This window comes from Apteryx mantelli, chromosome 5, assembly GCF_036417845.1.
Source record: "Apteryx mantelli isolate bAptMan1 chromosome 5, bAptMan1.hap1, whole genome shotgun sequence".
Classification (NCBI taxonomy): domain Eukaryota; kingdom Metazoa; phylum Chordata; class Aves; order Apterygiformes; family Apterygidae; genus Apteryx; species Apteryx mantelli.
In genome coordinates this window covers 68,739,327-68,757,105 of record NC_089982.1, presented here as the reverse complement: position 1 = coordinate 68,757,105, position 17,779 = coordinate 68,739,327, and the positions used below count along the sequence as shown (strand labels likewise).

General features: G+C 36.3%; 1 protein-coding gene across 7 annotated transcripts in view; it reads right to left on the bottom strand.

Annotated features, from left to right (window-relative positions):
• The window catches only part of KCNIP4 (potassium voltage-gated channel interacting protein 4), a 466,196-nt gene that overhangs the window by 104,201 nt on the left and 344,216 nt on the right, over window positions 1-17,779 (bottom strand). The window contains exon 1 of one of the 7 annotated variants that reach the window (XM_013959996.2): window positions 9,588-9,777. The exons of the other annotated variants lie outside the window; for them this stretch is intronic. Within the exon in view, the coding sequence (XP_013815450.1) occupies window positions 9,588-9,630 (43 nt within the window). The 5' untranslated portion in view covers window positions 9,631-9,777. Of the gene's footprint in view, window positions 1-9,587; window positions 9,778-17,779 lie in introns of those variants that run through there. 7 annotated transcript variants of the gene reach the window in all.

Below are 17,779 nucleotides of genomic sequence, written 5' to 3'. Positions count from 1 at the left end.
AACAAGGCTTATATTTTGAAATATTTCAGAGGAAATATAAATCAGCGAAGAATTATTTTTATTTGCAATCTGTGAAATACTGCAAATCTATATACTTGCTTTTATGACACTATAAAATGAAAACTTTTAAGAATTATTTGCCACATATTTAATTACATACATCCATATACATACTGTATGTGCTATATATCTCATAAAAGAGTGTATTCATATATATATATATGATTTCAAATATGGATACATTGCTTGTAACAAAGAAGGTCTGTAAATGCCTAAAAAGAATATGTAATATGAAGCATTCATAGCTGAAGAAAGTATACAGAAGTACAACAGAACATGCTGACTAGCCTACATTAAAAATCTTAATGTACTTTACTTTACAACAGCTTTTTATTAGAATCTGAGGTGAGACTACCTGCTTTCTCAACAAGAAAATAGACAGTGTTTGTGGTAAAGAATAGTCTTGCATATTGACTGATGCCCGATTGTATTTCTGGTTGTATTCAGAGTGCCTTTTTTAATTAAATAGTCTCAACAGATTGAAGCTATTTGTAACTCTATCTCTCACCATGACGAGGTTTCAAACATGGGCTCCTACTCTTGACAGTATGATTTAAAAAAAAATCTATTGAGGTGCCTCTCTCAATACTCATGGCCTCACTACTGTAGCATCTCAAGCAACCTCTAATTTACTTATCCTCACAACAACCAGTGAGTTTAGTAGTAAACTTTTCACCATTTTCTAGAGGACTGGCCAAGGCCACAAAGGAAGGGAACTGCTAGGAGGTTTCCCAAATGCCAACCCAGCTTTCTTACTATTTCATCATGATTCTTCTAATTGTGTAACTCAAGTTACTGAAAATTGGTACCCATGTGATAGAGAAATAATGAAGCGCCTTACAAATAACTCAAACTATGGAAGAAATGTAGGGAGAGGCTGAAGGCAAATTATCCAATGGTCGCAGGATACTAATCACTCCTATTGTGAAAAATACAGCAGCAGCTATATCAGCGTAAACAGTACCACTGCTCTCCCTCTTGTCGGAAGGTCGAATCACTGGCAAAAGAACAGCCTTTCGCATCAGGCTGTATATTCTTTCCTTGCCATCTCCAATGGAGGAATTCCGATTACTGCTGCAGAAATGTAACTTTCCAAGATAAATGCTGACCTAGCCAATCCGACTTAGCTCAAGTTTCATGATGACACATAGAATCTAGAACACCATCTTTTATTGAGAGAAGAAGCAATCTAAAGAATTTACAGTACAAAATATGATAGAAATTAAACCGCTAGTACATAGGTTAAACATAACGCTAGCATTTTTCATGACCAGTCCTTCTGTCACTGTGGATGTCCTGAGAGTCACAACTTAGTAAGGTGTTCCCCATCAGATCACAAGGGAATATAATGCTCTTTTTTTTTGACTGTGGAATGCTTCATTTACTCTCGCGCTTCCTTACGCAGGAGTACATGCTTTTATGTTATATGACTGATGTGATTTTTTTTTTTTTTTTGAGGCCCTCCTTGCCTCACTACTTACTACTTTGGTAACAGATCACTGACAAAAATAGACCATTTTTCCCTCCCTACTTCTCTACCACCCCTTTTAGCCTCCCTTTAATTTCACCCTCTCCCCTCCAAACCTGGCAGTTTTATCTGCAAGGGACACATCACCTTTGGGAGCATCATAAATCAATCACTGAACTGTTACACTTCATCTTGTCTAGACTCATTTCAGCAGACTTCAGTCAATATCCTTCCTTCTACCTTTAAAAACCCTGCTGTCTGAACAATGATTTGTTTTACATGACATCACTTATTCTTTCTTAAGTGCATAATGCAAGGCTGAAAATTAATCGTACATAAAATATGGACAGATGCCTATCACAAATATTCAAAGTCTGTTTATCTATATAAGTATCCAAAAATCAGGCAAATGCACATATGGAATCCATCCTTTCACAAATATAAATATAAAAAAATATAAAAATATATAAATATGAAATGGAGAATCAAATATAAAAGAGAAGCAAATATAAAATGGAGAATCAATCTGCCCAACAGCCTTCCATTTTAATATGGAAATAGAGACTTTTCAGCAGTAACATATTTTATAGAAAAACAATAATTTGACCAGTAACTGCAATTTTCTTTTTTTTGTTTTTAATATTGAAAGTGACATTCTTGCACCTATATGTCGTCTAAGAGTTTGCCAGACTTCCCATTATATAGTTGTTCCCTTGGGATACCACAGCCATTAAAAGTTACTCAGTGTTAAAATTTGGTATGCAAGGTCTTAGTTTCAGATTATTTCTCTCTGTTCAGCCAATGTGCACACATGCATACATACATGCACTAAATATAAAGTTATGGTAGTTCCAAAAATTCATAGGCTACAGCTTTCAGAAGCGCATATTACATTTCCACAAGCTGAACAGTCAGACTCGTGGTTCTTTACGCTGTTCCAGTAACATGAAGCAGTTATACAGCATTAAGTGTCCAGATGAGACTGCAAAGCCAGCTTCATGGCTGCTTTTGCAATTTTTATCAAAGATAATTACATAAGAACTTTTATTATGAGCTAAAATCCATATTAGAATGAAATTATAGTATAATAGCTTTAAATTATGTTATTATTTTCTCATTACATGGAACAGATTCAGCTGCTTTGTAAATCCTGATGTTTCATATAGGTCTGCACACAGTACAGGCACAAATCACTATGAAATTCACTGAGTAGCTCCCGTGTTCTCATTACTATCAAAGGTCAGATAATTCTGGTAGAAAATTGCGTCAAACATGGAATAGATAATTTAAGAAGTCAAGAGATCAAAGGTGACTACATTATTTCTACATCAATGCAATATCAGGGATTTTCTTTTCCTATTCAGTCATTCCATCATTGCACATTTTTAATGTCACTCCACAATGTCACTTTAGCCAATGATTATTTATGTCTTTGCATACACCATACTCAAACAATAAAGCCTTTCAGATCCTTTGGCCTAAAAGTACATTAGTGATTAGCAATGCTTTTCACTCACCTATAGCCAGCTGACCAAGTGTGGTCATTTTTCAGGAGTGTACTTTGTCATAGCGAATCCCTGTTGTCTTAAAATTAATTACTTTATGTGGAACTACATTTTAAAAGCAAGCTGAACCTTAAGCTGCTGCAGAATTCAGAGGGAAAATCTGTAAGCAGGGCATTCTGTAGAAAGCTCCTGGTATCCATGGTCTGGGATCCACACTGGTTAGATGCAGACTTTGCTGGATGTAGCTTATATAAATATTATTTACCTATATTACAAGTGCTTGTATCTATACTCTGGGAGAAAATACCTCCATACCTTTCAAATGACAAGTTATTTTGGCCAGCAGTGATTGTTGGGCTGTTATGCCTGAACACTGAGTTTTTGTGTTAAAACAACCCTGACTTCCTTCGCTGATAAAGAAACCAGTTATTACAGTATTCTGTAACAGAGGGATGGAAGGCTATAGATAATACATCCTGATAAAATATAGTCCTCTGTTTCTCTTTGAGTGCTCAAATACATTTTACTCCAGCTGATTCTCAAATGTCTGTGTACTCAACACAGGTATTCATAACCTACTTGAATAATGACAGTAAAACAGTCCTGAAAAAGGGGTATCTGATCTAGATGATTCAACAAGGAAACTGTTTTGAAAATTTTAAATCCAATCCTTTAGCTACCTCTTATACAATTTTGGGGGGGGAAACAGTTCTGAAATGCAATGTAGAAATCAATGAGCTCTGACTTGATTTGATGGCATACTTTATTGGAGTCAAGGACTCACATGGGTACCTTCTAAAACCTGATCCTTCAGCTTTTCCAGAGTGAACTGATGTAGGAGAAGCCCTAACAACAATATTCTGTGCAGATATGAATATCTAGAAAGCAGGGCTAAACGTCCACGTGACTAGAGTACAGCATGGAGTCGAAAGGGGAAAAGCCCCAGGCATCTGTAGGGTCGAATGATCTACTTATGATGAATACTCAACATCCTGTCATGATGCTCAAAAGTAACTTTCTATTTGCAGAGATGAATGTAAGGAGCCCTAACTACTTGCAAATAGCCAATCCTTCAGGCTAAAAAAACCCAGTTGTCAAGAATAAGAAGCAAGAAGTTCAAATGGACCTAAGGACTGAGGGGGAAGAGTTCTTGCAGAGCAATGGAGCCAAAAGGCACCTGCCCAAGATAGGATGCAAATATGCTGTATGATCCTGAGCCAGAGAGTAACGTTTTAGCAAAGCATTAAGTAGTTCAAAAAATGATAATGTCTGATTCTTCTGGAAACTTTCATGTGAAGATTACATAAGTTATCCTTACAGCTGTCTTCCTAGTTTATCCTTCATAGCTTTTAAGATCTTAAATAGCATTCCCCATTTGTCATACAGCCAATATCTAAACTTTGAATTCAGAGTGGTACAGATGTAGAACGACCTGTTCCTCAGTGATTCAGAAGGTCTGGATGTTAGAAAAGCCTGGAGAAACTGGTATTGTCATTGTCATCATCACACAGACTTTACTAAAGTCCATGGGAAGTAGTCCATGAAAAGATCTCCATAAGACAATAAGGCTTTCCTTAAAACTTTTTGTAAACTTTCCTATTTAATGCACAGCTTGGTAAAATCAAATGTTTAGGCCGAAGTATGATTTTGGTATTTTTCTTCATGAAAAGAATGATTTTGCTCCTTTTTGCCTATCAAGTACATTACTTGTATATAATCTCTACATCTTATTACATCTTACATCTCTACACATTAGGTCCAGGTAGGAAAGCCACTGAAGTAAAAACAAAACAAAACCCTCAGTTTCAAAATAACTGTGTTAAGATTATTCTTCTGTTACATAAAAAGATGATGATGTTAGTCAAGAGGATGCTTCCCAAACAAGATGTTCCCAAGACCAGAAGAGCCTTGTTTTTGAGAGACATCAAAGAGAAAATAGAACATCGTCAACAACCCTGAGCTAGATGTGACAGCTGGTCAGAAGTTCTATTAAATTTCAGCCAGTCTTGCACCAAACACAAGCATACACAAACATACTTGTGCAAGTAATCATCAGTAATCAACAAATAGTTTGGACAAATGAAAATGGGTTCTGTTCATAAGTAGTAGACATTGCCTACAAGATTTAAAAAGTGGACTGGGGGAGCACCCCAAAATGGCAGTCCAGTGATTCACCCCTGAGGGGAAGAGTTACGCTTCTTGCAAGATAATATAGGAACATGATACCTTTCATTTAGCCACAATCAGTAAAAAAAGAAAATTAAAATAAAAAAGTCTATGTGGAAAGGTGCTAATATATTTGATGCTGAAGAAATTATCAGTAGTCATTTCTGGTGTGACAGCTTCACTGATGATCACAGGAAACATGACACTACTATGTACCTTGATGCTGTGACTTGGCACTGAGATAGCAATATCCATGAATGGAACTTTTTGAGGCATTTGATAGTGGATTACTCAGAAGAAAGAAGTTCTCACAGTCCTACAAGTGTCTCTGGAGAAGAAAACAGAAAAGTAGAAAGTGGACATTTTACCATGGGAAAACTAAACAGCTTACAGATACCAGAAGGACCATAATTAGTTTTATATGTAGCTGCTGAGAAAAGGCAAGAGGACATGCATTTCTGTTTGGTACATTTCTTACCTTTCTCTTTGCTATGGAGTGATGCTACATTGCATCCCATTTGGCTGACAAAGGCAATTTATGAAAGGAAGCAGCACAGGAGGCTGGAAGCTGGACTTGTAGCACAGCCACCAGTGCACCAGTAAGAGAATGTTCAAATTTGTACAATTCTTATCAGCCTCATGTAGAGAGACATACACTGCTCATGAAATCTTCTTTGCTTTTTGGGGTTGAGAATAGTATAAAACAATGGATTATTTGTCAGCAATACGTCTTTCCCTGTACCATTTATTTTTACTCAATTTACTTCCAAAACTGACTTTATACTCAAATATGTTTACGGATAACTGTAAATGAACTGCTCTCAGTTCTGCATCACAGTAAGAGAAACTGAAGATCAAGTGGTTCTACTCAGTCCTGCTGACCCATTGAGTAGAAAGACATATAGAGCATGACCAGTGGATCCTACCAGCCAAAGACTGAGTTCATGGGGCATTCATACATCAAAAATGAAATGTATATCTGGATAAACATTTGAAAGACAATAACGAGCTCTGAAAACTGTTAGCGATGAGTGGAAAGAAAAGAGGGACAATAGCAGGGTTTAGAATAGATTGCAACATTGGCTAATTATATTCACAAGCAAAGGAAAAATATTTCTATATTAAGTGTTATATATACCTCAAAACATAATTAATAAATGAGGAAGGATGTTGGTCCTTATAAGGACTGATTTACGCAGTCTCCTGATAAATGCAAGGCTGCTCAAACATATTCACACGGCCTCCCCATATATCTACTCTGTGACAGATATTCTGCACACACAAATGCATAGCAAATCCTTTATTTTGCCAGTCTCGTCCCCTACAAGTTTCTGGTGAATGGATTCCTTCTAAGTCTGGTGCTGCTACTTTACCATTCTGATCTTTGGGGATGTAGAGACTTGCAGTTGCTCCAGTTCTGATCTCCCCTCCAGCAGAATAACAAAATGAAATCTTTGGAGGCAAGCTGTCCAGAAGCAAAAGTTTCAGGCAAGGAAGCTAAAGGGAAGATATTGATTATTGTCAAACCACTTTCAAAGTAATGGAAAGAGAGGAAAAGGAGATTCGCACTCACTTCTAGTAAAAGTGATATTGATTCAGTTCTGTCCTTAACAACTGAAACAGGTTGCCAGCTCCCAGGAAGTCAGATTTCTGCCTTTCCTGACCACCCTTTCCTGCTTATTGGAGAGTGGAGGAAGTAGAAGAACACAGTACCTAGACTAGGACACAAGATTAAATCAGGTTCCCTGGCTGCTGAATGCTGGACACATTGAAAGTGCCTAGAATACAAGATTTAGGATATTTTATATTTCATTATAAGTGACTATAAAAGTAATCTAAACAAATTGCTTCAGTTTCACAGCACAAATAGATTAAGGAGCATTAAAGCTGAAGCTCTTTGCCCACCGCCATGGATGAAGAGGAAAAGTAAACTGGAAGGATGGAAACACTCAGGTTACTTAGTTCATGATTCTTTTGTGGAGAGCTGAATCACTTCACTTTTATTCCCATTTCTGCCATTGACTCTTAGTTTGGGCTTGGACAAGTCACTCTGCTGGTAGAAACTGCCATAACACATCATCACAACCCCACTAAAATCAGTGGAGTTATAGCAAGTTACTAGCTAAGAATTTGTCCTTTAGCTGTAATTTCAGTCCATTATTGGCAAGCATCAGAAAAAGCATGCTGCCCTATCTATCAATGACATTTTCAAAATGAATCGATACAGAGAAAATATTAAGACAAGCATGTTAAAGCTTTAGAAAGCCTAACTATAGATACAGATACATTTGTTGCACTGTCCTTTTTGTATATAGGGCTCATGCCCTGCTTCTGTGGGGTAGATGGGGAGGACTCATTGCCCATTTTGGTTTCAGGATCAACACTGACTGTTCAAACACGATTCTCCTTGCAAATCAAGAGCAAACTTGGCCTTGAATTCAACAGAACAACAGACCATTAGTTGTGAATAGCCTACAAAGTATTCCTTAACCATTTGGGCAGAATTCTTGTTTAATTGTATTGGCGGTGCCCAAACATGGAGGAGTTAAAATAGTATGGATCATTCTTAAGGGAATTAGAAATCCCCCAAGCCACCAGAGCTATTCACACTAGAGATGTTTTACATATTTCCACTGTACTTTATAGTGTTTAATCTGTTTACATTTAGATACTGTTATTTTGTTGCTAAGTAGTTTTCAGTGAAATTACTACATTATTATGTATGGAAATACCATGGTGCTAATGAGCATATTAACACAAAGAAGTTATACTTCAGTTGATATATCACCTTGAATCTATTGTTTGTATTAAAATTGGTACAATTTTTACGAGTGGGATTTTCTGAAGGATGATTTTAAATTTTATTTTAAATTATATACAACATTTTCTTACAAACTTCATTACAACATGATTTTGTAAGAAATTAAGTTTGGGGTGTAACTGTATAACTTCCAGAAAGACCAATACTGCATTTTATCTTTTTTTTTCATAATTATCTGTTACTATGTATTATGAAGCTGGAGTTGACAAATATCTAGTAAGAGGGGTTTTAAAATGCTGCATATCCAGAGTATAAAGAAACAAAAAGTGAGCACTGTCACGAGGGAAAAATTACTCATTTGTTTAGGTCTCAAAAAGTAATTTCACAGTTCCATAGCAAATACATTATTAGTAACTATATAGCAAATGTTATATATTCTCACCACATATGGTTTCAAGGACAATTTATTTCACTAGTTCAGTAACTTTTATAAAAGCGCTGTGTTAAAGATTTCACATTTTATCTGCATGTTGAACAGGTTTATGAGGTGATGATGCACATCTACATCCATCAAAGATCCAATTCTACTACGAAAAGTTAATGTTTCAGAAAACTGGAGCGCTCTCGGTGGCTCGGTGCTTCGGGCTGAAGCGGTTACCCAGCAGCAAGGGCTGCTTTGGGTTCACACGTACAAGCACACTGACAAAAGCAAGTCTGTGTTGAGCTTTAGTGCTTCAGTGAGTGAACAGCCTTTGTTTACTACAACATTACACAGGAGGAAATTTAGAAAGTTGACTGTCTAAGATCTTGTTTATAACAACTGAAATAGCCTATTTTATACAATATGAAAAAACTCAATTTGTATAGACAAAAAAAAACTATTAAAATTAATGTGAAGCCCTCTTTGAGATTAGATGAAATGATATGACCCATATAGTAGAGAGCAGACATGAGTCTGAGCAAGCAAATAGGAATTTTAAAACATATATTCGTTATATATATTTAAAATACCCACATTTAATGCCGACATCTATGTCTTTTTTGAAGGGTGTCAAGCAGGCTAATTCCTAAAACTGTAGCTGTATTACTTATCCTGTAGCAATAGTGCTTTGCATTTATCCATGAAAATGTTGTTTAAAGCACAGATACTGATACAGAACAAATGTCTACTTGCATCATAACTCAGAAGAGCAAAGTGTGTTATAAATGTGAACTGTACTAAGATACACTTAATGCATTAAGTTTTCTAGCAGTGGACAGCTTTCAAGGGCAACTGACAGATATGCGTATGTTCACTGCTTTCATTCTTTCTATTAAATATCCACTCACAGACGTTAGGCAATTCAGTTTAAAAAACAAATGTTACGTTAGAGTCTACTTCTGTTTTACAATAACAAAGCAAAAGCAGCAGGAACAAACCGAGATCTTTAGCCTGAATGTTATTTTCACTTTTCAAGCATTTCATTTCACAGCTTTTATACCTGATGCTAGCTAAGGCTATTTTAGCAGATCAGCTACCACACCTACAAACAGCACGAACTGTGAGTGACCACTTTACCTTCTGAAAAATCAATCAGTCCCAGCAAATGAAGCAGCTTCAGAGATGCAAATATAATCACAACAATACCCACTGTTTGCAGTCCCTCCGACTCCCACTCTAGAGTCAACATCCTTCCAGCAGGCAAATCATTCCAGTCTTCACCCCAGCTTGCAAGCAGAGCGAAATCAGAGGGTTTCACCAATATTTTGCTCTGAAGAAAGTTGCAGTGATGCACAGCAACGCTGCTCTGAGCTGTGGTAATTCACTAACCACACTAGCTGAGACAAAACATCAGGAAAAGCCCTGCATCTCATGCTTCTCTAAGCATTTCATTTCATCAGTAGTGAGTCCTCTTAGACGGCTGTGGTGGACCACTAACCCCTGGGTATGACATTGTATCCGGCAAGTAACGCTGCTTCAGAGAGGCTGGAAAAACATCTGTTTCCGACCCGGAGTCTTTGCTGTGTCAGTTCAAAGAAGAAACACTCCCTGGAAACTTGCACTAAGGAGCACGCGGCTGTCAGTGCTGAACTCGCTAACATTGCCAGACCCAGGCTTTGCAGTTCTCTCCTTACAGCTCTTCCCAAGCTCATTTTAGCACAATTTTTGTTAAGTTTGGCAAATGACAGTTTACGAAAGACATCTGTTTTCACATACACTAAATGCTGCATCACAGAAAGCTACTGCCCTCTGCATTAGACAAAACGATGTTTAGAGAAACACTGTCTCTTCCTTTTCTTAAGCATTGCCAGAATCTAATTAGACTCTTGAGCGGAAATGAGAATGAAATTAGAGAAATACACATCAGCAGGATCTGTGCCTCAAGCTAGCAACACACAGTGCTGTCAATGGGAAACCCACTGCCCAAACCCCCGCTCCGGAGCCAGGGAGAACGTATTATTGACGGCGAAATGAAAGAGAACTTTTCTGCCCAGGGACACGAACCTGAAGTGCTGAACCCCCAAACTCTGATTCATGTGAATGGGCATTAGACATTTTCAACAACTACTGGGAAGATCTTGCCCAGATCATGCATCAGGGGAAAAAGAAGAGAGGCTTGTGATCCCGGCTGATTTATTGGATAGCCTGTATAAAATTAATTGTCCTGTGTTTACTAATGTGAACAGGAAGAGGACATCCTAGAATAGGCTCTAAAACATATTTATGAAGCACCTGCATTACTGTCAGGTTGGGCCTGAATGCTTATTCTTGTGCCCATCCTAATAATCCTAAATCCTATCCACTGGGATATAAGACACTAGAATAAAGGGAAGGGAAGTCTCAGAAAAATTAATTTTAGACACTAACTATTAAAGAAAAATGTAAGATCTAACACTAAAAGCAATCTCATAAACCAGGTCTGGTACTGACCACTAATTTTAGGTCATTTAGCTCTTTCCATTACAGACACTTTTTACTAACTTTCTGAGAAGCACAGAAACTTTTATTTTTGGTCCAAAGGCCATTAAAAGTTAGATCAGGATAAAAACAAATCAACATTCTACTGTTTAAGGACTACCAGGAAAAGAGGGGAAATGCACTATTCAATTTACTATTAGCTTTTTTTAGTTTTCCTTTGATGGCTATCTATATTGAGATGCAATTACAAATGAGAGTCATAGATTTTTCCCTATAGACCATACTATAGAAGCTGCAGATTTTTATTCACTGAAAAATCATGCATGTACTTCAGTTCATACTAGGTTTTATTTAGGCAATATATAAGCACCAATATTCTCTGATTTTACTCCTCCGGGTATTTAACACTAGAATGTCATGAGTTCTGTTATTTATATGTGCTCTCAAACTGAATGTCGGTTCCTTTCCCTATTAACCTATAGAGCTAAAAGTTTTCTAGGAGGAATACACAATAAAATTAAATCAGACAAAATTCACTATCCTACATCTGCACCTTCCAAGTACATCATTACCTGTACTTTATATTGTAAAATAATTATTCGAAATATTTTCATGTTAAGTTCTATTCTTTTTTTAAAAAAAGTAACACTTTATTCCCTCTTTTCTATTTCTGGTTATTCCATATCATCTTCCCCTTTTAAGGCTCTGACATGTTTGTCTTAACTCATTCTCATCTCTGACTTCTATTTTCTCGTTAGGTTTATTCCTATTTATTTGTCTCTTCCATCTTTCAAATGATGAAGCATAGCCAAATGCTCTTGGGAGCAGAGGTCCTTCTACTTGATCCCTGAATGTGCCAACCCATAAGCAGAAAGCCACCCAGCAAGCATTACCATCTAGAATGAGTGTTTTATTTTCTGTCCTCATGTAAGGAAAGAGACACGGATCCCTTCTAAAAAAAAATGAAAGGGCCAAAGATTATGAATCCAAAGAGTTTTAGGGGCCAATTTCATCTGTTCTGCAGGTGGTTGATAGAAGAATTTAAGGAAAAAAAGTCATCTGAGAACATTCAATTTAATTAATATAGTTGATTACTGACTTCCAAGAATATCTCCTTTAAAAATAAAGGGGTAGACTTTTCTCATTGTTTTTCATCATAGCTCCATTTGCATTTGATATTTTCTAAGTTAGGGGAACCACAAACATACTTGGTGAATCTCTAAGTCTCAGCTCTGAAAAGTAATGCAATAAGGATAAGAAACTAAATTATACACAAAGAAAAAGGAAGCAGTGTATGAAATGCTTCCTTTAATACACCACGCAACAGATTCAAACAACAGTGTCATTTAAAGAAGTGGAAGCAGTTCAATTAAAAAAAATCCATGCCTCAAAGCATTTGAAAATAAAATCAATCTTGAAAAAGGAGATTTTAAGATTCACTTATAAAAAGACACCTTCTTGTATTCTGATGACTTCCTAAATTCATAGCCTAGTGTAATTTCTATGTCTCATTTCCTATTTTGAGCAATATTTAAAAAAAAAATTTCCGTGACATGTCCTTATGAGGTACCTGTGTTGGCACTATAAGCAAATTAAAAAAGCTGTTCAAAGAAGAGGGAGTTATCATCAACACCATTCCCAGGATCCTCAGGAAAACATCATCCTTCACCTGAAATGATAAAACCAGGGACTGACAGCTTATAAAATCCATACACTGTTCTAGCTCATTTCCTTTTCCTTAATTCCTGCTTTTATTTTGAACATTGCAGTACATCCTGGTGGTGACTTAATAAGGCTTTTGCCTAAACTTTCTTGCCACTTTTCAACAGGTGGTATGGGGGGGAAAAACGTGTTAGCATTATTAGGAAGCTATTACAACTAACCAGTGTGTCTTCCAGTGACCTTGAATTCTTCTCAACAATGGAGATTCAAAGCAGAACCTTTCTCGTTTGCCCAGGATTTGGGCACTATCAGACTGTGGGTTTACTGAGCCATTACACCATGGGAAAGCATAATCATGTCAGTAGCTCCACTCCAGTACGGAGCACTCCCAAATTAGCAATAAACACACACACACAAATATAGTGTTAGGCTGATCTGCCCCTTCACAAAGTAAGGAGAGCACATGCTGGAGCATGAGGCTGAGTCCTCTGTGGATGCATGGCAAACCTTGCCATGTTCCTCAAAGGATGGAGTGAAGATGATCATGGTCATGGGCCTTCTTCCCCCACCTCCTCTTCCCCTGTGATTAGCTGTGTAATCATAAAAGGCAGTGTGTTTTTTCCGCTCCTAGGCAGGTAGCCAAGAGGAACCTATGTGCAGAGCAGGAGGTGTTTTCTCCCTTGAAGCACAAATCTTCCGGGAGTTCTGGACAGGATTGTGTGGATCTGCCAGATTAGCAGGCTCTACCAGAACAATCCCATCTCAGGGTCCATATATAAAGTTTTTCCATGAGCAATCCTGATTAGTTACTGGCTACTCTAACCATTTTAAATAGAATGATTTATATATGGAATACAACGAACATAAAAAGACAATGAACATTAAATATGACAGAGTATTATGTACAAAGTAATTTCTAAATCTGATTGCTGAGTGCTTGTAGAATACCTACACTTTGCAGAAATTTTTCCCTACTTCTTGGAAACAGAAACAAATACTCAAATATTACTTATAAATCTTAGATACAGGAACAGAATTTTAATAATGTCAGAACTGACTAATAGCAAATAAAATCTGCCATTTCAGAACAAACAATATTCCCCCTAATTTAATACATAACAAGAAGTACCAAATGCTTGAGAATAACATGTAGGATGCTATGAATTGAGTAATTAAGGAATAAACTGTTTTGAAATTCTAAAAATAGCTAACTAATAATTCTGTGATTAGTGTATTAGGGTATAAAATTTCCCTATAATTTTATGTCATTACACAGTTCTTTCAAAATTATCTGGTATTATCTTTCATATATTATTATATCTTTCATATACACTGGTAATCTATTTTAATTCTAGTAAACTTCTACCTTTTAACTACAACCTGCCACTGTAATTAACATAGCAAAATTAGGGAGTTTGTATTTTCTTTTAATGGCTTTAAGTTTATTACTATTAATAACAATTTTTACTTTAGTGCTCACAAGGAATTAACACTGTAAATTTGTTATTTATAACAATTCTTATCTTAGTGCTTACAAGGAGTTTACATTGTAATTTATAAAGTCTTCCCTTTTCAATTTCTTCTGGACTTTGTACATGAGAATGGAGAAATAGGAATGCCTAATTGATTCCAATACATTTAAGTATTTTATGTATATTAAGTGTTTTTCTAGTATATTTTAACATCTGCATGTAAAACAGGCTTTCCTCAGAGAAAAATCTCTTCACACCTGTGATCATTTCCATTGCTCTTCTGCGCACACATTCTGCATTTGCTGTTGTCTATTTTAAAATGGGGCTGACCAAAACTGAACGCAGTTTTCAAGGTGAGGATGTATTACTCATTAATTAGCTTGAATTATGTTTTCCTAAATGATGAAATCTGCCCAGCGTTACAGCTAATTTAAGGGAAAAAAAACTCTTAATTGGCTAGCAGTAATAGTTCATCAGAACCTACTTGAATTTTTTTCCCCAAACGTAGCTGAAAAGGGAAACTGCTGATGAGTTAGAAATAGCAACAAAATTTGGACGTATTAATTAGCTGCCCTTCTTTCTGCACTCTCTTTTCCAGAGGGACACGTCAGTCAGCCAGAAGAGAAAGTAGCTGTCAGATCAACACAGACAAGGCACCTATGCACAGGTCAGCTGAACTCAGAATCTTCCACTTATTGCTGATACCAGATCCGAGTTTATTAGGAAAGTTCTGTGGCTCATAATGAGCTTAATCCTCCTATTAGCCAGCCAGCAAGAAATCTGTTCACAGGCAACAATCTACAGTCTTCTACACAGAAAAGTTTATATTTTAGATCTGCAGAAGAAAACTTTGCCCAGTAGAAAACATTTTGGGAACCTGGAGAAGCAATTAACTTAATTCATGCAAATCCTTTCAAGAATTATTCAGAGTGAAAGAATTCATGTTTTTGAAAGCAACACCTCCTGCATGGTCTGTAACAGCTAATCACAGAATATCGTGTAATCTTCAAAAAGTGCTTAGAAAAACAAGAGACTAATATATGGGATGACTTTGTTCATCTCAACAGTGCTGCAGCCACTAAAGAGCACAATAATTACACTACTAAACAACTTATCCAACAAAATTGTGGGAAAACTTTCTCTAAGTAGAATAGCAAATTAGAGTGTAATTACCTAAGGTAAAATTTGTCAAACTCAATATATCATCTCTAATATTTACACTAAGTGCCCTAGATCTTTAATGACTGTAAGTGGATACAGGCTGAGAAAGAAAAAAATCTGGACACCTGTACAGGCAAGATAAGATTCCACTGGTTTGTGGTCAAGGGAGAAAATAAGATATGCAAGTTTTTTAAGGCTTAGTCTCATACCTTGAAGTAAATTACACTGAAATATTATTGCAGCTATAACTGTCTAAAGTTGATTTCCTCATTCTGCTAGTCTGATTCTAGGCTACGGTATGGGATTTTACTAGTATTTTTTCTTTGTTTTCATCTTCTGACTCGCACTTGCTCCTAGAAGCTTTTGTTCTTGCTTTGATCTAAATCGAAGGACCGCTGCCATTACTGCTCTGAAAACAAGAGCTGAAGAGAATCCCTCAAGACAACCATGATCAAAACCCTCCAGTGACATAACAATTACAGGTGGTTTCATTTCTTCTATAAAATTAATTGGTATAGCACGTTATACAATTATGCTTAAAATAGTTAGTGTGCAAGTGAATTGTAAATTAAACTGAGCAGCCATGGGAGTAACAGAAACATTTTCATTTTCAAAGCTTTAGCAAAGGATTAGAGAGAGGCTATCTCTTTCCTAAACAATGTTAAATTACATTTAGTAATAGTAAGTAATCAAATTCTGATTTGTTTTACTGAAAAGCCCAATGGCCTGCTTGGCAAATTAAATTATCTCTAAATTATATGACTATGTCTTCAGCCTACAGTCCTGTTTTTCCTTTTATATTAAATCATACTTGATCTTGCAGTAGAAGAAATTGCCACTATCAAGTTTGTGAGCATAAATGCACGTCTGCACTGGAGAACCACAGTGTAATGTAACTATTTGAGGCCCACAGAACTGAACTACTTTATTAGGTGTAATATAGCTGTGTTAGTATAAAGCTCAGACTGGGTTAAACTGCCCAGTAGAGAATCAGGGAAAGAAAATTTACCCCACAGCTTGCTGTAGATTGGCTCTAAAATTAAATGGTTCTTGCTTCTCTAGCCATTGAACTACCTGAATGAGAGTGCAAGCAATATTTTTAAGATAGTTGAAGCCCAGGGCATGATTCACCTGTACATCTGTAATTCTCATCTCTTCTCCCGAGGTATTATCTGAGTAAATATCCTTGACCCATCTTCTTCTGATGAACTACTTGGTCACACTGCACTTAAGACATGCTTTTCCTACTTATAGCAGGATTTTAACTTTTTTCTGCATGACCCTCTTCTTCAGTCTTTTCACATTTAGAAAGAACACAGCAATAGTGGTGTCTGAACAGCTGATTTTCTTCTTTCACTACTATTTTTGTAAATCATTATCAACCATTTTACTTATATAATGGGGAACTGTTGGGAGGCCTACAGGTCAAGCTGGTAGAAATGAAGGGGTGAAGTAGAAGAATTCACAAGTCCATATTCAGTCATTTCTGTTCAGCAAATTATGAATATATTCATCGGTGCTTCTCCATAAATCTAAAAAGCTACATTTTTATGGACTGTGCAGCTGAGATGACCTCAAATGAGTTACTAAAGGAAGAGACAGGTGTTTACTGCCATGATGAATGAGAAAACAAATGAACCATGTATGTTAGTTGTAAAAACTAACATTCTAGTAATTGAAAGGAATTTTCGCCATCGCAGCTTCAGAACCAAGTATCTATTATTTTTAAATCCTGAAGGTATCCTGTGCAACAGATTTATTTCAGAACCAGTGTGGCTGGCTCCCTATGATTCAATGTATAGGGTTAGCAACTAAACTGAAGAAAAAAAAATATTATTAAACATGATCTTAAGAACGTCGCTGCCCTGCAACCCTCTTCTTGTGATATACCCGTCTTTCTCTCATTTTAAATAACACATGCACAATAAACATACAATAAATTTTTCATTTTGGCTTTTAAAAAGGTGAAGCATGTTATTTTTCCATAGCAACAGGAAAGTATTATAAATGGAGTCTAAAGTGGCTGACATATTTCTACATTTGATATGCTTGTTAAAAGACAAGTATATCTGTCCCATAAAGATGAGCTAGAATGAATTAACCCTTATTACACAGCTGCAGCATATACCAGAAACCTGACTAAAAACCCTGCAGTCAGGATTCTGTCCCTTAGTTATATATAATAAGACTTAGAATAAATTTAACAATTATGCTGATTTGACTACAGACCTGCAACATGTGATAACCATTCACAATAATGCAATATTCAGAATTACTCCATAGCATTTGTTTATGAACTATTGTTTGTCTGATTTATTAACAGCTTCTGAAGCATGGTATTGTTTATTTTTTACCTATCGCTGACAAAACATCATTTATATCCCTTCCAATGACAACTTAAAACTTCCTTTCTTGAGTAGAACCATTTTCAGGTGATCTAGTTTTACATAGGGTATAATATGAGGACAAGCTGCATATGATTTATCTTTATGGGCAATAATTTTAGGGTTAAATCTAATTCAAAGCACACTTAACAACTCTTTCAGGGCCAGACCTCTTCTTGCTTCTAGCTGCTAAAGGCAGCTGTTTTTTGGAGGATTGTTTGGGTTTGTTTGTTTTTTAAGT